The 19,394-nt window shown below is 49.9% G+C and overlaps 2 protein-coding genes across 4 annotated transcripts in view; both read right to left on the bottom strand.

Moving 5' to 3' along the window:
- The window catches only part of LOC122391655 (leukocyte elastase inhibitor-like), a 75,902-nt gene that overhangs the window by 44,221 nt on the left and 12,287 nt on the right, over positions 1-19,394 (bottom strand). The gene's annotated exons all lie outside the window — the stretch shown is intronic.
- Positions 17,993-19,394, bottom strand: part of LOC122391656 — a 5,218-nt gene continuing 3,816 nt past the window's right edge. The window contains exons 2-3 of one of the 2 annotated variants that reach the window (XM_043385787.1): positions 19,002-19,394; positions 17,993-18,236 (exon numbers count right to left, since the gene is read on the bottom strand). The exon at positions 19,002-19,394 is cut by the window's right edge and continues 799 nt beyond it. In XM_043385787.1, coding sequence (XP_043241722.1) covers positions 19,010-19,394 — 385 coding nt within the window. In that variant the 3' untranslated portion in view covers positions 17,993-18,236; positions 19,002-19,009. Of the gene's footprint in view, positions 18,237-18,343 lie in introns of those variants that run through there. The other variant, XM_043385786.1, reaches the window with a different exon arrangement.

Below are 19,394 nucleotides of genomic sequence, written 5' to 3'. Positions count from 1 at the left end.
TGTCATAAGCGTAACTTTATATCTCTTTGTGGGTGCTCAAGCACCCCCAATCCTGAGCTCAGCACCCCCTGCCTTCTTAAAGCACCCCCAGCCTCCTCAAAACATTCCCAGCTGACTCAAGGCCCTCAATAATCAGAATGTCCATCTCCTAGTACTGTAATGAGCCCAGTGAATCATGCAAATACTATGCTTACTCAATTCAGTGACTAAGAGAATATACATTGAATAAATCACCACAAATTAAGACGCATGATATTTGTGTTAACATTACATCTGATAGGTATTATCAGGGGCCCGGGAACGATTTTCAAGTTGGGGGGGGGGGGGGGGCGAGCCTAAAATACCTGACATGATGCATATAAAACAGTGGCATAGCTAGGGGTGTAAGGGGACACGTTTCCCCTCCCCCCATCGGGTTCAAAGGGACCCTTGGGTCCGAGAGGCCCTGCGGCGCCATTTGACCGCTGAGGGTTAACGATGGCCATATTTCTACTCAGAAGGGCCCCGTGGGGCTCTTTAGAGCACCTCATGGGCCCTAAATAGCCACACTAAGGTCTCCATAAGGGCCCCACGCCGACTTCTGAGGGCCTCTTGCGGCTTTTAAGGACACCTCGGTGGTCTCCAAAGGCCCGTTAAGCCTGAAACAGACTCTTTCCGCAGTCAGGAAATCGCATGCGAGAGCCTATTCAAATACATGGAAGCACGCTCGCATCAATCGCACGCACCTCCCGCGAGCGATTGATGCGAGAGGAATTACAATGTTTTTGAATAGGCTCTCGCATGCGATTTCCTGAACGCGGAAAGAGTCTGCTTCAGCCTTTACTGGCCTCTGAGAGGTCTTACCGGCCAATGAGGGAAAGTTCTAGGGGCATTTCCCACCTGTGATGGTCCCACACTTATTTTTCTGAGGGCCCCATAACGGCAACTATGTTGTCTATCGGTGTCTATGAGGGCCCACACCGGTGTCTCTGAGGGTTTCACACCCCCAACTCCGAGTGCCTACACCAGTGCCTATTAAAGCCCTATATCGGCGGCTCTGAGGACCCACCCAACACCTGCGCATCTTAAGGCCACCCACTGATGACTTGAGGGCCCCACAACGGTGACCCTGAGGGCCCCACTGGCGTCTGACAGTACCATGCCGGTCTCTTAGGACCCCGCAGGACTTCTTCTGCCGGCCTAATAAGGACCCCTTGCCGGTCACTGAGACCCCCTGCCGGCTTGTAGAGAGTTCGCGTCAGCAGCTCTAAAGGCCCCACACCCGTCTGTAACGGCTCTACACCAGCGTCTATGAGGGCCCGGAGCAACGCCTGTAAGGACCCTCATCGGCGCCTCTGAGAGAATCACACTAGCACCTCTGATCGCCCACACCGGCACCTGCATGGCGGCCCCACACCGGTGCCTCCCTTACCGGCGGCTCTGAGGGCCCTACGCCGGTGATTCTGAGGGTGCCACCGATAACTGAAGGTACCACACAAGCCCTTGGTGTAGCTGAGCTTTAATCCCATACCGGCCCTCCGAGGGCGCCACGTCAGTGGACTCATTGCCCCACACCCCTCCCTCACACCCGGAGCGGGTAAACTGTGTTATACCTATAGCAACGATTTTACCACCGTTGTACGTTATGTATTTCTCAAAGTTGACTCAAAATGGTCCAGTACAAAATCTGGCCTGCCAAACTTATGGCCAAGGTCAGGCCCTAACACGTTTTGGGCAATCAGTCTCAGTCCATGACTCCATTCTTCGGCAACTACGGTGCAAGGCCGATACTGTAGAAACTTGCAATTTGTACCCTTGGCCTGACCTTGACCTTGACCTCAAACTTTAAATTAAGTGCATGTTTTTAGTTATTCGTGATGAGATCTTTCGATTGGCGTTTGAATTTTCCAAATCGGACCAATAGTTCGGGAGATAACAGGGGGGTAAAATTTATCCCCCCAGCCCCGCGCGTTCGGCTGGAGAGTGGAGACCCCAGCCCCGCGCGGGTTAATGCATTGGGTGAGCCAAAATTGTTTTACAGTGGCGCTATTAAAACAAGCTCTCGAACCGATTTAACATCATTTCTTGCATGATGCCTGATGGCTACAGTAAAAAAGAACAGCTAAAAAAACTACAGAAACTATGGAATGCCCTTCTGAATGCTTGAGACGAGGTGTTAGTATCACTGATGTTAGTTGTCGGACTTTCGTCCCCGTCTTGAGTTGAGATGTTAGTTTCACAACGTTTCGGCCAGTTACTTCTCCGGCCGTCGTCAGGTGTTCTTTGGCCCTTAGAAGGACCTGGATGTTGGTGGCGTTGCGCCGTACGCGTCATACCGTTCGAAAGCTCCTGTAGTCAGCGGGAATCGAACTCGGGTTTCCCCGGTGATAGTCCACGGTTCTAACCACTCCACTATCGAGGCAGACATCGTTATGGAGCTGGAAACTTGGTGTCATTTATCCCCCAGATGTTTTTGTGATTTCCTTAGTAGTGGGAGCCATATTGGGCTGATGTCAACGCTTGGCTTGCTGATGGGGTTGCTAGCCAGCGCCATGTGTGCGGCTTCCTTGATTTTTCTGATTTTCCAGTGTGGCTCCTTGTCGATGATGGTGGTATCATCCCAAGCAGGTCTGTGATCTCCTTCAGACCATGCATGCTCCGCCACACCGGATTTCAGTGTTTCGCCTCGGATGGTGGCCTTCCTGTGTTCTTCGAGCCTGACCGCCAGTGGGCGGCCAGTCTCGCCCTTGTATGACCTGCCGCAGCTGCACGGGATGTCGTATATGCAGTTCTTTGTTTGCTCCTTGGTGGTTGGCGGTCTGACCTTTGTGAGTGACCTGCGGAGGGTGGTGGTACTTCTGAACACCGTCCTGATGTTGTATGCTCCGCAGATTCGCCTTAGCTTCTCTGACAGTCCTCTGTTGTATGGGAGGGATACTGTCGCGATTGGCTTATCCCTTGGTTGTTGTTGGGATGCTTCCTTGGGTTTGTGTTTCATGAAGCTCGTTGGGTATCCGTTTCTCCTGAAGGTGCTGGTAAGGCGTGACATTTCCATCTTTCTGGCTGCTTCGTCTCCACAGATGTTGGTGGCTCGGGTCTGCAGGCATCTTACGATACCTTTCTTGACTGTGTCTGGGTGGTGTGACTTGAAGTTGAGGTAGCGGTCGGTCGCTGTTGGTTTGCGGTAGACCGATGTTCTGAATGCTTCCTCAGATTTCTCCACTTGGACGTCAAGGAATGGTAGTTTGTTGTCGACTTCTGTTTCCATTGTGAATTGGATGGAGGGTCGGAGGCTGTTGAGGTGGTCTAGGAACGGTGTTATGTCCTCGCGATGGTCCCACAGGACGAATGTGTCGTCGACATATCGCAGCCACAGGGATGGTTTCAGTGGTGCTGTTTGTAAGGCCAGTTCCTCGAAGTGTTCCATGTAGATGTTGGCGATCACCGGTGACAGGGGTGAACCCATGGCCATTCCTTCAGTTTGTTGGTAGTAGTCATCGCCCAGTTGGAAGGCGGTGGTGGTGACACAGAATGTCAGGAGTTCCATGATGTCATCAGTCGGGATTGTCGTTCTTTCGGGCAGTGTATCGTCGCTCTCCAGTCTTGTCCTCACTATGCTCAGAGCTTCGGTAGTGGGCACATTGGTGAACAGACTCACCACATCGAAGCTTACCATTTGCATGTTCGGCGAAGGTCGCATGGCCCCAATCGAGGAAGCAACATCCCACATTAACAGAGAACATGCAGAAGAACTACGCTGGAAAGTCAGGCATGCATTGGAAAGGGCCAAACCGCCAAAGGCCAATACCACCAAAGAGGAACTGGCAGCAATCAACAACCTCAAACAAGACGGCAGCATCATCATACTTCCAGCAGACAAAGGAAACACCACCGTTGTCATGGACAAGAAGGAATACGACCACAAGATGAACAGCATTGTGACAGATGGATCGTACACCAAACTGAAGAAAGACCCAACCCCGCCCTGCGAACGCAAACTAACAAAGCTCCTTAAGAAGAACAAGGACAAGGAACAACTCACGGACGCCCAGTACAGAAAGCTGAGCCAACATCACAGCAAACTTCCACACATGTACGGGCTGCCAAAGGTACACAAGACCAATGTACCGCTAAGACCAATAGTAAGCTGCCGTGGCTCAGCCTGCCATCCTCTGAGCCAGTTCCTCGTCAAGATCATCAACCCACTGAGTGGCAAAACACCTACATATGTCAAGAACTCAGCCCACTTCGTCTCACTGGTTCAGGCCATGCGACCTTCGCCGAACATGCAAATGGTAAGCTTCGATGTGGTGAGTCTGTTCACCAATGTGCCCACTACCGAAGCTCTGAGCATAGTGAGGACAAGACTGGAGAGCGACGATACACTGCCCGAAAGAACGACAATCCCGACTGATGACATCATGGAACTCCTGACATTCTGTGTCACCACCACCGCCTTCCAACTGGGCGATGACTACTACCAACAAACTGAAGGAATGGCCATGGGTTCACCCCTGTCACCGGTGATCGCCAACATCTACATGGAACACTTCGAGGAACTGGCCTTACAAACAGCACCACTGAAACCATCCCTGTGGCTGCGATATGTCGACGACACATTCGTCCTGTGGGACCATCGCGAGGACATAACACCGTTCCTAGACCACCTCAACAGCCTCCGACCCTCCATCCAATTCACAATGGAAACAGAAGTCGACAACAAACTACCATTCCTTGACGTCCAAGTGGAGAAATCTGAGGAAGCATTCAGAACATCGGTCTACCGCAAACCAACAGCGACCGACCGCTACCTCAACTTCAAGTCACACCACCCAGACACAGTCAAGAAAGGTATCGTAAGATGCCTGCAGACCCGAGCCACCAACATCTGTGGAGACGAAGCAGCCAGAAAGATGGAAATGTCACGCCTTACCAGCACCTTCAGGAGAAACGGATACCCAACGAGCTTCATGAAACACAAACCCAAGGAAGCATCCCAACAACAACCAAGGGATAAGCCAATCGCGACAGTATCCCTCCCATACAACAGAGGACTGTCAGAGAAGCTAAGGCGAATCTGCGGAGCATACAACATCAGGACGGTGTTCAGAAGTACCACCACCCTCCGCAGGTCACTCACAAAGGTCAGACCGCCAACCACCAAGGAGCAAACAAAGAACTGCATATACGACATCCCGTGCAGCTGCGGCAGGTCATACAAGGGCGAGACTGGCCGCCCACTGGCGGTCAGGCTCGAAGAACACAGGAAGGCCACCATCCGAGGCGAAACACTGAAATCCGGTGTGGCGGAGCATGCATGGTCTGAAGGAGATCACAGACCTGCTTGGGATGATACCACCATCATCGACAAGGAGCCACACTGGAAAATCAGAAAAATCAAGGAAGCCGCACACATGGCGCTGGCTAGCAACCCCATCAGCAAGCCAAGCGTTGACATCAGCCCAATATGGCTCCCACTACTAAGGAAATCACAAAAACATCTGGGGGATAAATGACACCAAGTTTCCAGCTCCATAACGATGTCTGCCTCGATAGTGGAGTGGTTAGAACCGTGGACTATCACCGGGGAAACCCGAGTTCGATTCCCGCTGACTACAGGAGCTTTCGAACGGTATGACGCGTACGGCGCAACGCCACCAGTGCCGCTCTAATGGTGTCCAAAGTGACCTTTTTCCCTTCCAGGTACATGGCATGCACCATTCTTCTGAACGCGCACTGGTCAAACTCGTCGAAGTACTCGCGTGGCCCCCTGTTAGGGCGCTGGCGGGCTGGAGACTGGCATCCATGTGTCTCTATTCCACTCTTGAATGCATTAACAGAGGCAATCGACACTCCAGTAGCAGAGCTGGTCTCCTTCGCTACGTTAATGCTAGCCGCTGCACTCTCATCACCTTGCTTGAGGTATTCATCTTTCTTTCGAATAAAATATTGGTAAACATTATAAACCACTTGTCTCGCTTGTGCACCGATCGGTTTTCCTTGCCGAAGTTTTGAGAGCATTGCATATTATTGTATACGAATGGATATAAATTTCAAAAGATATATAAAAGTCTCAGATTTCCTTGATACACAGCAGACATATGGTGTGTTCGCTTTTAGAGCCAGTGGCAATGAGCGTGACGCTTGATTTTTATTATCAAATTGTGTGACGTCACGTGCTAAGTTATCTGCACATCTTGGAGTGAAGTCTAAAGATAAGAAAAACGGACTATAGGTATGTATATAGCATGGATGATATAACACTGGATTGGTGTCTCGTGGAAATTAACATTGGGATCCGCGACATTGGGATCAGGCCTGCCATCTAGCGAGAGAATTATCGTAGGAGCAAGCCGAGTGAATGCCATCTCTCAGCATTATGACACACGTGGGTGTGGTGTGTTAGTTGGCTCGAAGTGCATATTCCCACGAGTTGGAGGTAATCTTACTGGACCTGAGACGACAAAAAATGGGTAAATGTCAAGTTTAAAGGGACCCTCCCACCTTAACATTAGTTTTGAGTTGAGATAGCCAAGTTTGCGGCCAGGCTCAGAAATCACCATTTATCCTGGTCGCAACCCCCGCAGCTTTATGGTGTTCAAGAAATTTCTTCCCTTTACTTGCAGGGTGGGACCAGCGTGGTCCCTATCTCTTAACCATTACGGGAATCTGATGACGTCATCAGGCTTTCGAACGTCCGTTAAATGTTTGACTAAAACGTTTTGTAGCACGCGGTGGTATATGCTGCTTTGCGCGCAACAAATGCCGCACTTTCAAATAAAGTCGCTAGGAACAGCGGAGATCCCAAAATGTAAACAAAAGTAAAAGTCTAATATCTTGAAAACCGGTGAATATTTTTCGATGAAATTTGGTAGATATTCGTTTTTGCTCCTTCTGAACCGAGCGACATCACTTTCATGCCAATTCATTAACTTTTTTGAAGGTGGGAGGGTCCCTTTAAGTCCTAAGAAGATTTCATTGATAAATTTTTCATATTTTTACATTATTTGACATCCTGAATCCAAAAATGATACTCATATGTCTCGCAAATAAAAGAAAAAAAACATAATCAAACCTGACCTAACCTTACCTACTTACCTATAACCTACAACCTACAAACCTACCCTAACCTAACCTAACCTACAAACCTACCTACCTACAACCTAAAACCTACAAACCTACAACCTAACCTAACCTAAAACCTAAAATTTTTGCTGTTTCATATTCGTATCAAAAGCGCCACAGTTGTAGTTAGGACCTAAACTTGACATATACCAAAAAAATGTCTTAAATGCTTTAAAGATAAAACGTCAAGCAGCCTTTAGGTAATAACGAAAATAAAATGCGCAAGACGGCGTGTAGGTATTGAACCGCCCAGTCCCATCAGCTTGTACGACCTTTTATATGGTCATGTACTCACATTGGTACAGCAGTTTGACAATATGTCATACATATTTGGTAGGCTTATTCCTTCTTCTCCGAATTTCGCCCGATTTTCTTCATCTTAATTAATGTTACGGCACGTGTCACGTGCCAACTTAGGGGTGTCGAAATTGTTCTACGTAAAGTAACTCCACAATGGCTGGGCCCATTACAGTAAAACTTCGTCAATAGTTAGGCACCCAGTGGCCAATGCATTTCCATGTGTCACTATGGGGGTGCTACTGCACGTGCGCACGTGCGGGGTGCCGCTTCCATATCTCAAGAACGGCTGGGCGGATAACACTCAAACTTGGTACACAAATGTCACATCGATGCTCGCACTGCATTGATCACTGATCAGTGCTTACATTGGAGTCGTTAGGAAAACGATGAAATGAGATGCGTGGTGTTTATGCCTTTCTGTTCCAGCAGTTGATTGATCCGCAACAGTAGACCCTTGTTTGTGAAGGATTCGTCTCCCTTTTCCACTCCTTGTTTAAAATGACATTAACAATGTACGAAGAAGCTCAAACATCAAAGTTGTTTTAGGCGGCTATCTTGGGCCAAGGCTGCGGAGTTGTAGTCAGAGCCAGCGGTTCTGTTCCGACTCGGAGTCGGTTGATTTTTAAAAGCTGTAGTCGGAGTATGAGTCGAACGTCACCGAAAAGTCATCGACTCCACAGACTTAGCAGGGCTGCAGAGTCGGAGTCAGAGTCGGAGTCTGTGTGAATCGACAGTTCTGCTCGGAGGAGTCGGAGTCGATATTTGGATACCGGAATCGGAGTTGGAGCCAAAGTCACTGAACTTTCATCGACTACGCAGCACTGGTTAGGTTCTTTTCATAGAGCGTCTTGAATGACATATTGAGCGGCAATGACGTTAGCAATTCCGTTTAACCTTTTCATTAGACTTATAGATAGTACCTACTACCTACGTACGTTCAATTTGTTCTTTGATCGGACACTTTGTTTGATTTAGGCCAAGTAAAGACTCGTGTGAAAAATAGCGTAAACGACACGTGCTGGCGAAGTCTCCAATAACTCCTTGTTTCACGAACAAGGAGTTATTGGACAGGAAATAACAGGGAACCGCTTATCTTATTACTGACCCTGCACATAAATTTAATAATTTCTTCGCTTTTACTGACATATAAAGACATACCCTTTTGAAAAATTGCACAACAAGCCTGCTACTACACCGCACCCCCGTGTGTCACAATGCTAATCAGCGGCGTTCACTCGGCTTGCTCCTAACTTACGATAATTCTCCCGCTAGGTGGCAGGCCTGAGCTCAATGTCGCCAAAAACTGTGAAGACACCAATCCATTATTATCTCATCCATGTCATAAGCGTAACTTTATATCTCTTTGTGGGTGCTCAAGCACCCCCAATCCTGAGCTCAGCACCCCCTGCCTTCTTAAAGCACCCCCAGCCTCCTCAAAACATTCCCAGCTGACTCAAGGCCCTCAATAATCAGAATGTCCATCTCCTAGTACTGTAATGAGCCCAGTGAATCATGCAAATACTATGCTTACTCAATTCAGTGACTAAGAGAATATACATTGAATAAATCACCACAAATTAAGACGCATGATATTTGTGTTAACATTACATCTGATAGGTATTATCAGGGGCCCGGGAACGATTTTCAAGTTGGGGGGGGGGGGGGCGAGCCTAAAATACCTGACATGATGCATATAAAACAGTGGCATAGCTAGGGGTGTAAGGGGACACGTTTCCCCTCCCCCCATCGGGTTCAAAGGGACCCTTGGGTCCGAGAGGCCCTGCGGCGCCATTTGACCGCTGAGGGTTAACGATGGCCATATTTCTACTCAGAAGGGCCCCGTGGGGCTCTTTAGAGCACCTCATGGGCCCTAAATAGCCACACTAAGGTCTCCATAAGGGCCCCACGCCGACTTCTGAGGGCCTCTTGCGGCTTTTAAGGACACCTCGGTGGTCTCCAAAGGCCCGTTAAGCCTGAAACAGACTCTTTCCGCAGTCAGGAAATCGCATGCGAGAGCCTATTCAAATACATGGAAGCACGCTCGCATCAATCGCACGCACCTCCCGCGAGCGATTGATGCGAGAGGAATTACAATGTTTTTGAATAGGCTCTCGCATGCGATTTCCTGAACGCGGAAAGAGTCTGCTTCAGCCTTTACTGGCCTCTGAGAGGTCTTACCGGCCAATGAGGGAAAGTTCTAGGGGCATTTCCCACCTGTGATGGTCCCACACTTATTTTTCTGAGGGCCCCATAACGGCAACTATGTTGTCTATCGGTGTCTATGAGGGCCCACACCGGTGTCTCTGAGGGTTTCACACCCCCAACTCCGAGTGCCTACACCAGTGCCTATTAAAGCCCTATATCGGCGGCTCTGAGGACCCACCCAACACCTGCGCATCTTAAGGCCACCCACTGATGACTTGAGGGCCCCACAACGGTGACCCTGAGGGCCCCACTGGCGTCTGACAGTACCATGCCGGTCTCTTAGGACCCCGCAGGACTTCTTCTGCCGGCCTAATAAGGACCCCTTGCCGGTCACTGAGACCCCCTGCCGGCTTGTAGAGAGTTCGCGTCAGCAGCTCTAAAGGCCCCACACCCGTCTGTAACGGCTCTACACCAGCGTCTATGAGGGCCCGGAGCAACGCCTGTAAGGACCCTCATCGGCGCCTCTGAGAGAATCACACTAGCACCTCTGATCGCCCACACCGGCACCTGCATGGCGGCCCCACACCGGTGCCTCCCTTACCGGCGGCTCTGAGGGCCCTACGCCGGTGATTCTGAGGGTGCCACCGATAACTGAAGGTACCACACAAGCCCTTGGTGTAGCTGAGCTTTAATCCCATACCGGCCCTCCGAGGGCGCCACGTCAGTGGACTCATTGCCCCACACCCCTCCCTCACACCCGGAGCGGGTAAACTGTGTTATACCTATAGCAACGATTTTACCACCGTTGTACGTTATGTATTTCTCAAAGTTGACTCAAAATGGTCCAGTACAAAATCTGGCCTGCCAAACTTATGGCCAAGGTCAGGCCCTAACACGTTTTGGGCAATCAGTCTCAGTCCATGACTCCATTCTTCGGCAACTACGGTGCAAGGCCGATACTGTAGAAACTTGCAATTTGTACCCTTGGCCTGACCTTGACCTTGACCTCAAACTTTAAATTAAGTGCATGTTTTTAGTTATTCGTGATGAGATCTTTCGATTGGCGTTTGAATTTTCCAAATCGGACCAATAGTTCGGGAGATAACAGGGGGGTAAAATTTATCCCCCCAGCCCCGCGCGTTCGGCTGGAGAGTGGAGACCCCAGCCCCGCGCGGGTTAATGCATTGGGTGAGCCAAAATTGTTTTACAGTGGCGCTATTAAAACAAGCTCTCGAACCGATTTAACATCATTTCTTGCATGATGCCTGATGGCTACAGTAAAAAAGAACAGCTAAAAAAACTACAGAAACTATGGAATGCCCTTCTGAATGCTTGAGACGAGGTGTTAGTATCACTGATGTTAGTTGTCGGACTTTCGTCCCCGTCTTGAGTTGAGATGTTAGTTTCACAACGTTTCGGCCAGTTACTTCTCCGGCCGTCGTCAGGTGTTCTTTGGCCCTTAGAAGGACCTGGATGTTGGTGGCGTTGCGCCGTACGCGTCATACCGTTCGAAAGCTCCTGTAGTCAGCGGGAATCGAACTCGGGTTTCCCCGGTGATAGTCCACGGTTCTAACCACTCCACTATCGAGGCAGACATCGTTATGGAGCTGGAAACTTGGTGTCATTTATCCCCCAGATGTTTTTGTGATTTCCTTAGTAGTGGGAGCCATATTGGGCTGATGTCAACGCTTGGCTTGCTGATGGGGTTGCTAGCCAGCGCCATGTGTGCGGCTTCCTTGATTTTTCTGATTTTCCAGTGTGGCTCCTTGTCGATGATGGTGGTATCATCCCAAGCAGGTCTGTGATCTCCTTCAGACCATGCATGCTCCGCCACACCGGATTTCAGTGTTTCGCCTCGGATGGTGGCCTTCCTGTGTTCTTCGAGCCTGACCGCCAGTGGGCGGCCAGTCTCGCCCTTGTATGACCTGCCGCAGCTGCACGGGATGTCGTATATGCAGTTCTTTGTTTGCTCCTTGGTGGTTGGCGGTCTGACCTTTGTGAGTGACCTGCGGAGGGTGGTGGTACTTCTGAACACCGTCCTGATGTTGTATGCTCCGCAGATTCGCCTTAGCTTCTCTGACAGTCCTCTGTTGTATGGGAGGGATACTGTCGCGATTGGCTTATCCCTTGGTTGTTGTTGGGATGCTTCCTTGGGTTTGTGTTTCATGAAGCTCGTTGGGTATCCGTTTCTCCTGAAGGTGCTGGTAAGGCGTGACATTTCCATCTTTCTGGCTGCTTCGTCTCCACAGATGTTGGTGGCTCGGGTCTGCAGGCATCTTACGATACCTTTCTTGACTGTGTCTGGGTGGTGTGACTTGAAGTTGAGGTAGCGGTCGGTCGCTGTTGGTTTGCGGTAGACCGATGTTCTGAATGCTTCCTCAGATTTCTCCACTTGGACGTCAAGGAATGGTAGTTTGTTGTCGACTTCTGTTTCCATTGTGAATTGGATGGAGGGTCGGAGGCTGTTGAGGTGGTCTAGGAACGGTGTTATGTCCTCGCGATGGTCCCACAGGACGAATGTGTCGTCGACATATCGCAGCCACAGGGATGGTTTCAGTGGTGCTGTTTGTAAGGCCAGTTCCTCGAAGTGTTCCATGTAGATGTTGGCGATCACCGGTGACAGGGGTGAACCCATGGCCATTCCTTCAGTTTGTTGGTAGTAGTCATCGCCCAGTTGGAAGGCGGTGGTGGTGACACAGAATGTCAGGAGTTCCATGATGTCATCAGTCGGGATTGTCGTTCTTTCGGGCAGTGTATCGTCGCTCTCCAGTCTTGTCCTCACTATGCTCAGAGCTTCGGTAGTGGGCACATTGGTGAACAGACTCACCACATCGAAGCTTACCATTTGCATGTTCGGCGAAGGTCGCATGGCCCCAATCGAGGAAGCAACATCCCACATTAACAGAGAACATGCAGAAGAACTACGCTGGAAAGTCAGGCATGCATTGGAAAGGGCCAAACCGCCAAAGGCCAATACCACCAAAGAGGAACTGGCAGCAATCAACAACCTCAAACAAGACGGCAGCATCATCATACTTCCAGCAGACAAAGGAAACACCACCGTTGTCATGGACAAGAAGGAATACGACCACAAGATGAACAGCATTGTGACAGATGGATCGTACACCAAACTGAAGAAAGACCCAACCCCGGCCTGCGAACGCAAACTAACAAAGCTCCTTAAGAAGAACAAGGACAAGGAACAACTCACGGACGCCCAGTACAGAAAGCTGAGCCAACATCACAGCAAACTTCCACACATGTACGGGCTGCCAAAGGTACACAAGACCAATGTACCGCTAAGACCAATAGTAAGCTGCCGTGGCTCAGCCTGCCATCCTCTGAGCCAGTTCCTCGTCAAGATCATCAACCCACTGAGTGGCAAAACACCTACATATGTCAAGAACTCAGCCCACTTCGTCTCACTGGTTCAGGCCATGCGACCTTCGCCGAACATGCAAATGGTAAGCTTCGATGTGGTGAGTCTGTTCACCAATGTGCCCACTACCGAAGCTCTGAGCATAGTGAGGACAAGACTGGAGAGCGACGATACACTGCCCGAAAGAACGACAATCCCGACTGATGACATCATGGAACTCCTGACATTCTGTGTCACCACCACCGCCTTCCAACTGGGCGATGACTACTACCAACAAACTGAAGGAATGGCCATGGGTTCACCCCTGTCACCGGTGATCGCCAACATCTACATGGAACACTTCGAGGAACTGGCCTTACAAACAGCACCACTGAAACCATCCCTGTGGCTGCGATATGTCGACGACACATTCGTCCTGTGGGACCATCGCGAGGACATAACACCGTTCCTAGACCACCTCAACAGCCTCCGACCCTCCATCCAATTCACAATGGAAACAGAAGTCGACAACAAACTACCATTCCTTGACGTCCAAGTGGAGAAATCTGAGGAAGCATTCAGAACATCGGTCTACCGCAAACCAACAGCGACCGACCGCTACCTCAACTTCAAGTCACACCACCCAGACACAGTCAAGAAAGGTATCGTAAGATGCCTGCAGACCCGAGCCACCAACATCTGTGGAGACGAAGCAGCCAGAAAGATGGAAATGTCACGCCTTACCAGCACCTTCAGGAGAAACGGATACCCAACGAGCTTCATGAAACACAAACCCAAGGAAGCATCCCAACAACAACCAAGGGATAAGCCAATCGCGACAGTATCCCTCCCATACAACAGAGGACTGTCAGAGAAGCTAAGGCGAATCTGCGGAGCATACAACATCAGGACGGTGTTCAGAAGTACCACCACCCTCCGCAGGTCACTCACAAAGGTCAGACCGCCAACCACCAAGGAGCAAACAAAGAACTGCATATACGACATCCCGTGCAGCTGCGGCAGGTCATACAAGGGCGAGACTGGCCGCCCACTGGCGGTCAGGCTCGAAGAACACAGGAAGGCCACCATCCGAGGCGAAACACTGAAATCCGGTGTGGCGGAGCATGCATGGTCTGAAGGAGATCACAGACCTGCTTGGGATGATACCACCATCATCGACAAGGAGCCACACTGGAAAATCAGAAAAATCAAGGAAGCCGCACACATGGCGCTGGCTAGCAACCCCATCAGCAAGCCAAGCGTTGACATCAGCCCAATATGGCTCCCACTACTAAGGAAATCACAAAAACATCTGGGGGATAAATGACACCAAGTTTCCAGCTCCATAACGATGTCTGCCTCGATAGTGGAGTGGTTAGAACCGTGGACTATCACCGGGGAAACCCGAGTTCGATTCCCGCTGACTACAGGAGCTTTCGAACGGTATGACGCGTACGGCGCAACGCCACCAGTGCCGCTCTAATGGTGTCCAAAGTGACCTTTTTCCCTTCCAGGTACATGGCATGCACCATTCTTCTGAACGCGCACTGGTCAAACTCGTCGAAGTACTCGCGTGGCCCCCTGTTAGGGCGCTGGCGGGCTGGAGACTGGCATCCATGTGTCTCTATTCCACTCTTGAATGCATTAACAGAGGCAATCGACACTCCAGTAGCAGAGCTGGTCTCCTTCGCTACGTTAATGCTAGCCGCTGCACTCTCATCACCTTGCTTGAGGTATTCATCTTTCTTTCGAATAAAATATTGGTAAACATTATAAACCACTTGTCTCGCTTGTGCACCGATCGGTTTTCCTTGCCGAAGTTTTGAGAGCATTGCATATTATTGTATACGAATGGATATAAATTTCAAAAGATATATAAAAGTCTCAGATTTCCTTGATACACAGCAGACATATGGTGTGTTCGCTTTTAGAGCCAGTGGCAATGAGCGTGACGCTTGATTTTTATTATCAAATTGTGTGACGTCACGTGCTAAGTTATCTGCACATCTTGGAGTGAAGTCTAAAGATAAGAAAAACGGACTATAGGTATGTATATAGCATGGATGATATAACACTGGATTGGTGTCTCGTGGAAATTAACATTGGGATCCGCGACATTGGGATCAGGCCTGCCATCTAGCGAGAGAATTATCGTAGGAGCAAGCCGAGTGAATGCCATCTCTCAGCATTATGACACACGTGGGTGTGGTGTGTTAGTTGGCTCGAAGTGCATATTCCCACGAGTTGGAGGTAATCTTACTGGACCTGAGACGACAAAAAATGGGTAAATGTCAAGTTTAAAGGGACCCTCCCACCTTAACATTAGTTTTGAGTTGAGATAGCCAAGTTTGCGGCCAGGCTCAGAAATCACCATTTATCCTGGTCGCAACCCCCGCAGCTTTATGGTGTTCAAGAAATTTCTTCCCTTTACTTGCAGGGTGGGACCAGCGTGGTCCCTATCTCTTAACCATTACGGGAATCTGATGACGTCATCAGGCTTTCGAACGTCCGTTAAATGTTTGACTAAAACGTTTTGTAGCACGCGGTGGTATATGCTGCTTTGCGCGCAACAAATGCCGCACTTTCAAATAAAGTCGCTAGGAACAGCGGAGATCCCAAAATGTAAACAAAAGTAAAAGTCTAATATCTTGAAAACCGGTGAATATTTTTCGATGAAATTTGGTAGATATTCGTTTTTGCTCCTTCTGAACCGAGCGACATCACTTTCATGCCAATTCATTAACTTTTTTGAAGGTGGGAGGGTCCCTTTAAGTCCTAAGAAGATTTCATTGATAAATTTTTCATATTTTTACATTATTTGACATCCTGAATCCAAAAATGATACTCATATGTCTCGCAAATAAAAGAAAAAAACATAATCAAACCTGACCTAACCTTACCTACTTACCTATAACCTACAACCTACAAACCTACCCTAACCTAACCTAACCTACAAACCTACCTACCTACAACCTAAAACCTACAAACCTACAACCTAACCTAACCTAAAACCTAAAATTTTTGCTGTTTCATATTCGTATCAAAAGCGCCACAGTTGTAGTTAGGACCTAAACTTGACATATACCAAAAAATGTCTTAAATGCTTTAAAGATAAAACGTCAAGCAGCCTTTAGGTAATAACGAAAATAAAATGCGCAAGACGGCGTGTAGGTATTGAACCGCCCAGTCCCATCAGCTTGTACGACCTTTTATATGGTCATGTACTCACATTGGTACAGCAGTTTGACAATATGTCATACATATTTGGTAGGCTTATTCCTTCTTCTCCGAATTTCGCCCGATTTTCTTCATCTTAATTAATGTTACGGCACGTGTCACGTGCCAACTTAGGGGTGTCGAAATTGTTCTACGTAAAGTAACTCCACAATGGCTGGGCCCATTACAGTAAAACTTCGTCAATAGTTAGGCACCCAGTGGCCAATGCATTTCCATGTGTCACTATGGGGGTGCTACTGCACGTGCGCACGTGCGGGGTGCCGCTTCCATATCTCAAGAACGGCTGGGCGGATAACACTCAAACTTGGTACACAAATGTCACATCGATGCTCGCACTGCATTGATCACTGATCAGTGCTTACATTGGAGTCGTTAGGAAAACGATGAAATGAGATGCGTGGTGTTTATGCCTTTCTGTTCCAGCAGTTGATTGATCCGCAACAGTAGACCCTTGTTTGTGAAGGATTCGTCTCCCTTTTCCACTCCTTGTTTAAAATGACATTAACAATGTACGAAGAAGCTCAAACATCAAAGTTGTTTTAGGCGGCTATCTTGGGCCAAGGCTGCGGAGTTGTAGTCAGAGCCAGCGGTTCTGTTCCGACTCGGAGTCGGTTGATTTTTAAAAGCTGTAGTCGGAGTATGAGTCGAACGTCACCGAAAAGTCATCGACTCCACAGACTTAGCAGGGCTGCAGAGTCGGAGTCAGAGTCGGAGTCTGTGTGAATCGACAGTTCTGCTCGGAGGAGTCGGAGTCGATATTTGGATACCGGAATCGGAGTTGGAGCCAAAGTCACTGAACTTTCATCGACTACGCAGCACTGGTTAGGTTCTTTTCATAGAGCGTCTTGAATGACATATTGAGCGGCAATGACGTTAGCAATTCCGTTTAACCTTTTCATTAGACTTATAGATAGTACCTACTACCTACGTACGTTCAATTTGTTCTTTGATCGGACACTTTGTTTGATTTAGGCCAAGTAAAGACTCGTGTGAAAAATAGCGTAAACGACACGTGCTGGCGAAGTCTCCAATAACTCCTTGTTTCACGAACAAGGAGTTATTGGACAGGAAATAACAGGGAACCGCTTATCTTATTACTGACCCTGCACATAAATTTAATAATTTCTTCGCTTTTACTGACATATAAAGACATACCCTTTTGAAAAATTGCACAACAAGCCTGCTACTACACCGCACCCCCGTGTGTCACAATGCTAATCAGCGGCGTTCACTCGGCTTGCTCCTAACTTACGATAATTCTCCCGCTAGGTGGCAGGCCTGAGCTCAATGTCGCCAAAAACTGTGAAGACACCAATCCATTATTAGCGCTCACCTTTGCCGTTCCGGGTGTCAGAAGATGGTTTACTTACGGATTGAACTTCCCTTCTAACCTGCTTTCGCGTTTTGGCGTATCACGGTCTCGACTTCTATCTCGTCCCTTTGTCGGTTCTTGCTTCCTTTCCGTATCTGCTACATGCTGAAAGACCGACCCGAAGGGCAGATAGAAGGAGACTGGAAGGACGTAGGACAGGTGGTATTGGGCAGTGGGTGGGTGGGAAATTGCTCTGGCGTGCCGTTGTCGGGCGGATGTTCAAACAACAGGCTGTTGCGGCGTTGCCGTTCCGCGAAATAACAAAGCGCATAATAATTAGTTAATATTGATTTCGTGGTGGTAGGGCAGTGTACAAGACTGGCTAAATATTCGATAAGTATTAAATAATAAAGCAATTTTCCCATAGAACTTGTTTTCAGGCTGCGCTCCCTAGATATATAATAAACTCTGGCCGCTCGACGCGCCATCTATGCTCCCGTGTACGGACACTCTCCACGCGGGGCCAGTAGGCACCCGCCCGTCGGTGTGCGTGGGCCGGCCGGTAGACACCCGTCCGTCCGGCGCTAATGTTCCGTGCTGCATCGCGTTGCACAGCACGGTGCCATTAGCGCTCACCTTTGCCGTTCCGGGTGTCAGAAGATGGTTTACTTACGGATTGAACTTCCCTTCTAACCTGCTTTCGCGTTTTGGCGTATCACGGTCTCGACTTCTATCTCGTCCCTTTGTCGGTTCTTGCTTCCTTTCCGTATCTGCTACATGCTGAAAGACGCCAAAGAAACGCTTCGCCGCATGCGTCCGAACCTGCCGGTCCGATGAAAAAGAAATCGTCCAGATAGTGATGAATGTTGGCGTGGTTGCGTGGTGTCGTGTGGCAATTGCGAGCAGATCGGCGAAGTCGTTGAAGATGGAACAGGCTGACCGCAAACCGAATGGTAGCCGGAGGTCAACATAATATGCTCCCTCCCAATGGTGACCGAGCAGCCAGCGCTGTTCCGCGCGAACGGGGATGAGTCTGAAGGCATGTCGGAGGTCGGCTTTTGCGAGAAGCGCGTTCTGGGGTCCGGCGGAGAAGATATGAGCAATAGCACTGTCCATGGAGGTGTAATGTACGGCAAAGGAATCCTTGTCAATGTGACTGTTGACGCTGAGTCCTTCCGGTTGGGACAAATCTAGAATCAGGCGGACGGAGCCGTCGGGCTTGTCTCTCGCCCCGAGCGGGTTGCAGCGGAACGGGGAGTACGGTGGTGATGGGAATGGGCCAGCCGTGTGTCCCCGTGCCACCTCTTGTTGCACCGCCCGGGAGACTGCTGCCGGTCGCGACCGAGCCGAGAGGTTGTTGGGTCGCCAGGTGGATATCTGTGGGCCCGTGTATCCTATGTCGGCTCCGCGCTGGAGACGGTCGAGGACGGTACGGAGAAGGCCGGGATCGACTGCTGCGGCGGCTACGCCATGTAGGGAAGGTATGTCGATAGGTGTGGTAGGAGGGGGCAGGGATGACCGGATGAGGGCGTGCGACTGGCTTACCGTGGGATCTACCGCCACAGTGGGCGGGGGGGCCGTGCTCCGGTCGGCTGCGGAGGGCGTGCCGGCGCCAGGGGGCGCGCGCTTTGCGTCGGGCAGCTTCTGGCGGTGTGCGGCCCTTGGCAGCGGTGGCAGACGTGTCGGCGCCCGCATGCGCCTCCGGGTGGGCATGATCGTGCGTGGTAGTTGAACCGGAGGCATATTTCGTTTCCCTGCCGCTGCTGCTGGGTGGCATACGGCTGTGCCTGTACCGGGGCTGGCGCGGGGGCGTACACTGCTGGTGCCGCGAGCGCTTGTCCGATGGCTTCCGTCAGCGAGGCTGGGTCCTGGTACTCCATATGGTACCGGGCGATGTGCGTCCTCGCCTTGACATCTATGTCGCGTAGGGCGCTAGTA

This window comes from Amphibalanus amphitrite, unplaced genomic scaffold, assembly GCF_019059575.1.
Source record: "Amphibalanus amphitrite isolate SeventyFive unplaced genomic scaffold, NRLGWU_Aamphi_draft 000448F_arrow, whole genome shotgun sequence".
Taxonomy (NCBI): domain Eukaryota; kingdom Metazoa; phylum Arthropoda; class Thecostraca; order Balanomorpha; family Balanidae; genus Amphibalanus; species Amphibalanus amphitrite.
This window is presented reverse-complemented; position numbering and strand designations above follow the sequence as displayed.